Here is an 11,062-nt window from a genome sequence, read left to right as displayed (position 1 = left end):
ACAATGCCAGACCACATCGTTCACGAGCTGTGACCCAGGTTATCCACAACAATGCTCTGACGCAGATTCCATGGCTAGCAATGAGTCCAGATCTGAATCCTCTGGAACATGTATGGGACATTGTGGGACGCCTGATTTATCGTCGGGACCCTCCTCCACAGAACTTGCGTGAATTGGAAGCAGCATTACACGAGGAGTGGCAGCAGCTGCCCATGGAGCGATTCCAACGTCTGGTGAGGGGTATGAGACGAAGACTTCAAGCTGTGATCCAAGTGCTTGGTGGAAGTTCTCGATATTGACTTACTGTGTTCGTCAAATCTCCATATGACATTCTTACCCTATTGGATGAATTTGGTCACTACAAATTATTGAGATGTCACCATACTTAATGCGTCTTCGTTGTTCGTTCATTTTTCGTAAAAGTTCAGCATGAGATTATTACATGCCATAAGGTCATGGAATACCCCATTTAAGTTCATTGTATAGTCAATACACTGGTTTGTTGGTATACACGAAATCCTGGTTATAATATTAATTCGGTTATCTTTACACCCTTTCAAAACACCCCTCCATGAAAAAGTATAGGGGGTGCAACACTTTTTTTACTGTGTATATAATCTAATCGGAATCGCTATACATTACAGGTGCCTGATTGTCTAACAAAGGATGTAGTCGGAATCTCGATATTACACGTGCCTGATGAATCTATACATTATCTCGTCGGGACCTCTATATTACACGTACCCGATTGTCGGGATTTCTATACTAACGTACTGTATAACTCCAAACATAGGGGCGGTCGGGTAGCCTAGTGGTTAAAGCGTTCGCTCGTCACGCCGAAGACCCTGGTTCGATTCCCGACATGGGTACAATGTGTGAAGCCCATTGCTGGTGTCCCCCGCCGTGATTTTGCTGGAAAATTGCTAAAAGCGGCGTAAAACCATACTCACTCACTCACCCAAACATGATTTTGTCGGTATCCTTATATTACACATCCCTTGTTGTCTTACACATGATCTGGTATACATATATCGATATTAAACATGCATGGTTGTCTTACACATGATCTAGTATACATGTCTCTATATTACAAATGCATGGTTGTCTTACATATGATCTAGTATACAAATCTCTATATTACACATCCCTGGTTGTCTTACACATGATCTAGTATACATATCTATATATTTCACATGCATGGTTGTCTTACACATGATGCAGTATACAGATCTCTATTACACAGGCCTGGTTGTCTTACACATGATCTAGTATACAGATCTCTGCATTACACATCCCTGGTTGTCTTACACATGATCTAGCATACAGATCTCTATATTACACAAGCCTGGTTGTCTTACACATGATGTAGTATACAGATCTCTGTATTACACAAGCCTGGTTGTCTTACACATGATCTAGTATACAGATATCTATATTACACATCCCTGGTTGTCTTACACATGATCTAGCATACAGATCTCTATATTACACAAGCCTGGTTGTCTTACACATGATGTAGTATACAGATCTCTATATTACACATGATCTAGCATACAGATATCTGTATTACACAAGCCTGGATGTCTTACACATGATCAAGTATACAGATCTCTGTATTACACATCCCTGGTTGTCTTACACATGATCTAGTATACAGATCTCTATATTACACAAGCCTGGTCGTCTTACACATGATCTAGCATACAGATCTCTGTATTACACATCCCTGGTTGTCTTACATATGATCTAGCATACAGATCTCTATATTACACAAGCCTGGTTGTCTTACACATGATCTAGTATACAGATCTCTGTATTACACATCCCTGGTTGTCTTACACATGATCTAGTATACAGATCTCTATATTACACAAGCCTGGTCGTCTTACACATGATCTAGCATATAGATCTCTGTATTACACATCCCTGGTTGTCTTACACATGAGGGGACACGGGTGGCCTAGTCGTCTAAGGCGCCGCGATTCGCTGTGCAGAGTCCCTTGGGCACGCCAGAAACCTTCGAATACCGGTTCGCCCCGATTATGTTTTTAGGTTTGTCAGCACCATACCCGTGCTCATGGGTTTCACCAAAGTGGTAAACGTCTGCGACCTGCATCACTTCGGGCTTTCCTCCCACATTAAGCTGACACGCCTCGATATAACTGGAATTATGTTAAAAGCGGCGTTAAACCCAACTCACTCACTCACTCACTCTTACACATGATCTAGTATACCGTTACCGGTAAGGTTAACTATGCCGTGGCTAAATGAAAGATGGCCTTACGAACTATACAGCCAAAATGTACAAGCTGGCTAACTAAATAAATATACATCATCGAAAACAAATTCACAGAAAGATTCCATCAAATTTGAGGGCGTCCATCGAAGCGTGGATGTCAAACTGTAGACAGTAACCTGTGGCCTGTTCTCGTTAATAAATCGACAGAAAAAAAACAAAATTATATACTACTCATGTGAAGACTAATATATGAAGATATTATGCCAACAACTTTCTGGTGTTGGTATCAGAACACCAATGTTCTCTTCGGTCTTCAAAGCTGGGTGTACCAGTGGAGTACCAGCGTTAAAAGGCTTTCCATTTTCTGTTGGATATAAAAATACTTCCGACGGTTCAGTTATAAAAGTGGTCCCATAAATATATACCTTGTGAAATATCACTGTCGATGCTCACAGCGTCCACAAACTCACGCGATGATTAAACGGTCTGGGCGAAAAACCTCGCTTTTATATCAACCTCTGTGAACGTGCAAGTTAATTCCCATCTTCATTTCGAAACATGTCGTTTTACATTTAGTGTACAAATCATGAGTGTATAATGTTGTTCACACGCCTGATACGATCACCAAAGATTATCGACGGTTGTCAGTTGAGTGACAATGTCACCCGGTTCCTCACTCTGGCCCATTGCATTCACCTTGTAGTCGCCCGTCTCACCGCTTTCCCACGGACACACACGTGACTGCCGCGCGCTCAGCGCAATGAACGATCACCTGCCAGCCCCGAATGGGAATAACGTATCACGCTCAGCTGACATCTCATCACAACAATATTTAGTGTCAATGATTATTTTTAACATTTCAACAAAATTTTGGAAGAAACTTCTCCAGATATGTTCATTAGAATATATAGCTGACATATGAATCTAAACTTATAATCTAAACAAGCGTGTCTTCCATTGCTGGTATTATCATGCATGACTAGGTGTGGGTCGCTCCTCCTAACGATAATTATGCCCAACTCCTGGCCGTCGTCTGGCGTGGTTTAGGCAGGCGACAGCCAATCAAATGACCAACATGGGCCGCGTTGTATGCAAACGTTCCATAGTAAACGACCGACGGCCTGTCAATCATCGAGCGTTGGCCGGGGGAGGTGTGATCGGAGCGCACGGGCCAGGTTTTATTGAGCCGGCGTGGGCAGGCTATGACAGTTGAAAACGAACGTCGTTCAGGAAAGACCTACATCCGCTCTCATCTCGTTTGTTGAATTGCAGCTTCCGTAGCCCAATATGAAGCGAAGTCTGAGCGACAGTGAAAGCGACGATGGATTCGAGGATCGCCTTAAGGCAGGGTGGGTGCATTGCATGCGCAATGTTCGTCTCTTGTGGATTTTACTCGTGCTTCTTGCACGCGATCTCGTCAGTTTAGTTGTGTGGAAAATGTATGCGCATGTGCTAACTTTTGGTGTGTTTCCTATGTTAGTACATGTTTACACATCGACAGTGTTTGTTTTGTCTTTTAGATCCCCGTCACAGAGCTGCCAGATTACGGACAGGAAGAAAAGACGAGGGGTAAGTAATTGTTTATTTAACATAGAGATGTGATTTATCAGATGACATAGTAATAATACTACATGTTCATGTTGAGAGTTCGTGACAACACGACATGGCGGGGATTCACGTGGTACTGTGGTATTCAAGACAGGTTCCTGGAGCAGATGCATAGATGCATGACTCAACCACGGCGTGATGCCAACCTATCGATCCCAAATCACTCACCATTACACTTTATTAGCCAATTATCTCTTTAATTATGGCTTACTTTTGACCCATCGTTTTGAAAAAAGAGGAAGCGGGATACACATAATACCATAACACTATACTATACCTTTATGATGATGTTTATTATTGTCTTTTTACATCGCATTGCAGATAATAGAGAAGCGCAGGCGTGACAGGATTAATAACAGTTTATCGGAACTTCGGAGACTTGTACCATCTGCCTTTGAGAAACAGGTAATTAATGTTCGATATTACCACACGCTTACATTGACTGTTTAGCAACAGTAGTTTTCGTTATGTCATGTAGTTGGAATGGCATCTTTTTCCCCACTTGCAGTATTCGGGCGATCCATTACTGAGTTTCAACCGAACATTGTTACTTCAGTTTTTCCTCGGCCTCATAAGGTGCATTGAATTATTTCCTGTGGCCATTTTAGCAACATGTCAACTTGTCCGGGACATTAGATTATTAGGGCGGTTGGTAATTCAGAGCTGATATCAACGGTAGTATATCTAACTATGCTTGATAATAACTTCCTGTAAGACAATACACTTGGGACTAATTAGTTTGCGATCTACAACCTTCCATAACCCAATCCACCGGATGTCCTCCTTAATATCACGGAGATACCACGTTCAGTAAGTATACGTTCTCACAATGCTTTCACAGATTATTTGGCACATAGCAATGATTTCTCTGTTGCCATCGTTTGCTACATGGTAATGCTGCTGGGTCAGATGTCAAAGTTCACACATTAGCAGAAACTTTACTAACAAGAAATCATCAATTATCTCCCCTTCCCCACCCCTAACGCTCGCTATGCTCATGTCATAACTTAGCTCCATTGCAAATGAATAACGAAGTGAAAGCTTGGAGTTTCATGGAGGTGTGAAATAGCGTTCCATTGTGAATCCTATGCCTTTATTTCCTATTCATAATGTATGTGTTGTGTATCTGCAAAGGGAAACCAAAATTAAATTTTACCTCGTCCACTAACAGTATTTTTGCATTTGTGTCGAATTAAAATCTATATTTTCAACATTTAGAGACAAAAAAACATCGATTTTGCTGCATTGTAGACAAGCTTTTCGCCTTCTGTGCATATACGTTTAAACCCTAGTCCAAATAGCCGCGGTGCAAAAGCATTCAGTCAGTCAAATGCATACGGAATAAACACGACGAGCTATCCGCGGTACAGCAGGCTCCCACGACCTCGACTTGTCGTCCCACGAACGACCAATAGAGCGTTTTCAAATAGATGCACCACGGTGAAAAAGATGCGTGTGAAATACAGTCTGAAGGCAAACAAACGCACAAATCAATTACGTCGGCCTTTCACCGGCATTTGACAAACGCTGACGACACGTTAACTCTAGGGTCTTGCAAAGTGCTTTTTGTCGCTGAAGAATGCTTTATCATCAAAATCGTTTGTAGTGGGACACTTTTATCCTAATTGACATACTTATCCTGCAGTCATATTTTTTTCTCTTTCGGCCATATTCCTTTTGATTATGGCTTTCGTCTCATTGGGTACTTTCAAGGGTCGATCTTTTTATTAACTTACACAGGTATAATTACATATGGAAGTGGAAAACCTTGTGTTTCTCATGCATGAACTCTTGTGTACCTATTGTTGTTCGCTGCAGGACAGTCAGTTGGGAATTACTTTAAACTGGATTATGCAGAGGAATAAATGACGACAATTGTAATCAAAATGGAATCGAGCTATGTTTGATTAATTATGATTTGGTTGTATCCACCCGCAGCTTTCCCATTCCCACGAGACATGATGATTGTGCGAACTTCCATACAACCTCCCAAGCTGTCCTTGTCAATGCAACATTACTAATCATATACTTATATACGTACTTCCGCCACATTCGTCTTTTTTAAAATAGGAGCATTTCTAAAGCAAATTCATCAACATGCCATTATTATACGTATAAGGATGGAGACAGACTTACTACTATTACCGTCTAACATACGTGTTTGTAACGCGCTTTAGCGTTAAACAACACGTTACCTGTTGACACTGGGAAATGTATGTTTACTTCAGTACAACTCAAGACTTTCAAACCAGCAATTAGCTGTTGAGTTTGACTGGTGACACCGTATTCCTCTGATAGAGAAAAACTGTTTTATGCCGATCTAATGATTTTGGAGATGAGTATCACTATTTATTGGTAGGTATAGGAAAGACATTTTTGCCATTATTTTGTCAAAAGAGACCTATGTTCTGTTTGATGAATTTATTTACAAGTAAAAACACCATCAAATTACAGACACTTTCCAGATTTTGCTGTCATTACCAACATTTTTAGTAGTATGTAATTGTCGCCATATATTTGCATATTGATCTCTGATTACTACCTCATTATGCCATGCGATATATTAAAGCTATGCAATATGTTGTTATTAAAGAAGAGAGAAAACGTACATTATGTGGAAATGCAGTTGGTGATAGCAAGCATTTTGTTGTTTTTGGAACGTCCCAATTTGTCATGTGTAAGAAATACGTTCCTACGCGCTTACAACTGTAGGTATTCTAAAACTGTTAAGTGTTCATACTTTTTCATATGTGTGATGTCATGCCCATACTATAGTTAAACTATGTTATGAAAGGTATGCGTGTGCTCCATAAGAAACATGTTACTCATTATACCTTTCTCTGTATCACTGTTGTGATTTATGATAAATAAATCGTATTCTTCTTCTTCTTCTTCGTAAAACATGTTATTCCTGAAGTGCAGTAAGTATTTATTTGTGGGCAGTAGTGTGAATAGTGAAGTGCAGTAAGCTAACAGTGTGCTCTCTCCCCACAGGGTTCAGCCAAGCTCGAGAAGGCGGAGATCCTACAAATGACAGTTGATCATTTGAAGCTGCTACATCAGAAAGGTATGGGAAAAACAAATGCTGTCCGTGCTATCTACTGCCGATCTGTGTGTCCGGCGATCAAATAGTGTTTATTTTGGCGCCGGGTCAAACACAACAGCGGCAGTCGGCGTTTAGCGACGAATGCTTTCTGTGTTTGCACCATTATCAAGCGAGCAAAACCTGTCGTCTGCGAGAATCTGTTGATTTGGCGGGAAAATGCACCTTACGAGAATCGCCCCGTGTTTGGAATGCAGACGACATGCAGAAATAGAAACCGCAATTTTAATGATTCTTTGTCTTCGTTTGATCAACTGGGCGAAGGACTTGCGTGGTACATGTTATAAATTGTTGGTGCTCCCAAATTATGTTGTCTGTGGATTGTATCCCAGAAAGAGACGACAGATAGTAGCTTGTCTGGAAGGCAAGTTTAGCCTAATCAAGTTGTAATTAATCTGACTATCCTCTATTTATCTTCAGTTAACGAGGCTTGTCCGCGATTTTCTCCCCAAAACTAAATTTAATGCAGATTAAATCACAAATAGTGAATATATGTTAGCCGTATGCGATGTGCATCAATGAATATACCTTATTGTGTCTCGGATATTGAAATAAATTATATGACAAAATGAAGTATCAATAAAGTGTTTTCTTTCTTCCAGGAATCAATACATACAATTTCGATCCTCATGCAGTAGCAATGGATTATCGCAGTGTTGGCTTCCGTGAATGCGCGGCGGAAGTTGCGCGTTACATGGTGGCTGTAGAGGGTATGGACCTTCAGGACCCCCTTCGTCTGCGCCTGCTCAGTCACCTTCAGTGTTATTCCGCCCAGAGAGAGGCCGCAGCCAAAGCTTCACTTCAGAACTCTTCCTGGAGTTCAATGACTCCACATTCTGGCTTCAACTCTCAGTACGGCAGTGCCACCATGTCAGGCATGAGCGGAATGATTACATCACAGCATGTTGGCCAATCAGAACATGTTTCCTCGATGTCTGCACACTCCGGACACTCCGGGGTGTCGTCTTCAGTGTCGTTTAGCGAGTCGCGTCTCAGTCAGTCGGACAGCGCTGCTTCTATTCATGGACATATGCGGCTTCCGACTGCGGGTGTTGGTGGCCAGGTTCCTTCAATGAACTCCTCGACATCACAAGTTTCACAGATCTCACCCCCGCTCCTCTCCTCTCTGCCCCAACTTCACAACCAGTTCCCAGTGTCGCTTAACGTCAACTCAGTTTCGTCCATGATGTCGCCGAACTCCGGCCCCATCTACAACCCCGCCACTTCCGCCAACCAGCACTCCCATTCCGTCAAGCCATACCGACCATGGGGCGCTGAACTTGCCTACTAACCAAAGTACTAATTACACCTAAATGGGACAAATGCAATATATTTATTTGTATATTTTGTACAAGATAATTTTACACAATTTTATATACTACTATTACTTCATATATGGTGACAAACTGTTTACTATGCAAGTGACAATTGGATATTACAGTGACGATGTTATTCTTTGTGCCTATGGACTTTGCAAGCACGGAACTGTTTCAGTTACCCCTGTGTTCAACTCAAGACCCAGTGTTACGTGGGCCTCTCCAGAACTTCTTAATGTGTGCACCCAGTTACATGTAACAGATGCTATATGGAACATTGTAGATATAAGTAAGCTATGCAAACATGACTATGCAATATATCAGATTTTTCTATAGAGGAAATTGACAGTTATTTACATTTTATTTATTTCTATTCTTGGAGTGCTTTTATTTTTTAAATATTTTTGTGGACATATTGACAATAATTTTGCTCAGAGACTCGCCATTTATGTCTTCCACAATAAGAATGGCCTGATTGTTGTAGCTCATACAGACCACATGTGATCATGTTGTCTGTGTCATACTTCCCTGGTGTGAGAGGCAATAAAAAATGTTGGTTGTTACTAGAATGTTACAAGTTTCTTTCTTAGTTTCCATAACTTAGCATTATGGCCTTGCAACAATGTCACACTTAGGATGCAAGGCCCCACAACACAGAGAGGTATGCTTAAAACTTATGGCATTATTGCGCTGGGCAACGGTTACTTGTGCTTTCTGCTCCGTGGGGTACCTTCCTTACCTTGGAATATTATTTAGAGAATGAAATATAGCTTGACCAGCATGACTCATTTTTGGCATGCATGTTAAGTTAAAGTTATTATAATGCGAGGGGATATAGTCGACGCCTCGTCTGCCTGTCTGGCCCTCCGTCCGGAATAATTTCGTTTCTGGACGGTAATACCAAAACCTTTCAATATTTTTCAACACGTATAGGCAGATACTAGTATATATCAACCATATCCTGAAGTTGTGCCCTTTGCTATTTGAGAATTTTTAGCATTTTTATTTTTCTCGATTTTCATGGAAACAATTTGTACTTCGTCTCATGAGGGGGTGGATTTTGTTTCCGGGGCACAACTCAATGACAACTCTTTCCACAAAAAACCTTGGCATATATATCAAACAGATCCTAAAGTGGTGCCTTTTGCTATTTAGGATTTTTCCACAATTATTTTTTTCCATGGAAACAAGTATGACTTAGCTAAAACGGAGCAGAACTAAAAAAACTATTTAACACTTTTCATCCAATCTTGGTACATGTATTATTCAAGGGCTGAAGTGTTATCTTTGGATAGTTAGAAATGTTCAAAAAATATTGTTTTCATGTTTCCATGGCAACAAGTTTGCCTTTGTTCTTAGTGGTGTGTTTGTAGGATCAATATCGATTCGCTGTGCAGAGATGCGTTCCTTTGGCACGCCAGAAACTCTGATTGTGGGTTCGAATCCCGGTTCGCCCCGATTATGTTTCTTGGTTTTTCAGCACCATACCCGTGCTCCTGGATTTCACCGAAGTGGTAAACGTTTGAAATCTGCATCACTTCGGGCTTTCCTCCCACATTAAGCTGACACGCCGCGATATAACGGGAATACTGTTAACTCACTCACTCACTCACTCACTCTTGTGATAATCAGCGATTATCAAAGTAAGGACAAGAAATAAAAGTGACAGAACCTTTTCCATAGCCACAAGTCGACTTACGACCAGCAATCAACTCAGTACGCATTTCTAATGTCCGTTGTAATCAGTAATCTAATGTCCGTTGTCGAATATCCAAAACGTTCATGTCTAGTACATGGTTGGGAACAGTGTTACTTCACAAAGAACATTACTATTTATGTTTGTGCGGTTCACCTCCGTAACATTTCTCTGGTCTTGCACCACCAGTTTCTCCCCGCGCCTGTGATGAACATGTTTCACGGGTTGTATGAGAATGTGTGACAACAAAGAAAATATTGCTATTATATGATTTCAGAGACGTGTAAAGTATCGAAGCAAAAGGTTACCGGTAACGTTAAAGGCTACTGCGCAAATTATTTATAAAGATAGTCACGTTTGTTGAATTTTTAACTTATAGCAATGACTGCATGGCCGAATCTTGCACCAAGCTCTACAGAGTAATTAGCATGTCTTTGTTGTATTCAACTATATATGTGGAAGTTCGTCGTTTTCTGATAACCATAGACTTTTTTATATATATTTAAGAGGCATTTAGAAGTTGGAGTACTGAGTAAGGATAAGATATATGCTCCTAACTGTAATCATGACTTTCTTCATCCATTTATCTTACCCTTTCTAAATATGATTTGCGGATGAACAACTTCTTTGAGAGCTGTTTTAGGTTACACAAAACCAAATGTCCCACAGATATTCTATACCAAATAAATGATCATTGTTTTAATTACTTCATGGGTGTACATTTAAAAAAACATAAATCTTACACAATATCATATACTCACAGCTGCCACATATCTCATTCTGCACTGATGGCTGATCATTGAACAGCTGTTTCTGATTTAGTGTAGTAGAACCTGTAACATTCCATGGACCACCACCACATTTTGTCTTTAAGAAAAAGGATTGCCCATGCATTGACTTGGGCATCAGAATAGAACAGGACTTCTGAGTAAGGTGTAGGTGTGATGTAAAATGAGTAGATATGTTAGTTTAAGAGGATTTATGAAACTCACTTCATGCAATCTTGGTACTCTTATGGGGTATTTTTAATATCTTGTAAGAAGGGCCAACATGAATAGATTTCAGGAGACACCCTGTGACTCCTAACTGTAAATGCCCGG

General features: G+C 40.7%; 1 protein-coding gene across 1 annotated transcript; it reads left to right on the top strand.

The window, feature by feature from the left end:
• Positions 1 to 3,454: 3,454 nt before the first annotated feature.
• LOC139464589 (hairy/enhancer-of-split related with YRPW motif protein 1-like) lies at positions 3,455 to 8,829 on the top strand. The gene is made up of 5 exons (XM_071246112.1): positions 3,455 to 3,588; positions 3,760 to 3,808; positions 4,169 to 4,252; positions 6,842 to 6,914; positions 7,553 to 8,829. Exons 1-5 carry the CDS (start codon positions 3,527 to 3,529, stop codon positions 8,239 to 8,241), a joined length of 957 nt encoding a protein of 318 aa, XP_071102213.1. The 5' UTR covers positions 3,455 to 3,526; the 3' UTR covers positions 8,242 to 8,829.
• Positions 8,830 to 11,062: the final 2,233 nt, after the last annotated feature.

This window comes from Haliotis cracherodii, unplaced genomic scaffold (genome assembly GCF_022045235.1).
Source record: "Haliotis cracherodii isolate W230 unplaced genomic scaffold, xgHalCrac1.p SCAF_1, whole genome shotgun sequence".
Taxonomy (NCBI): Eukaryota; Metazoa; Mollusca; class Gastropoda; order Lepetellida; family Haliotidae; genus Haliotis; species Haliotis cracherodii.
This window is presented reverse-complemented; position numbering and strand designations above follow the sequence as displayed.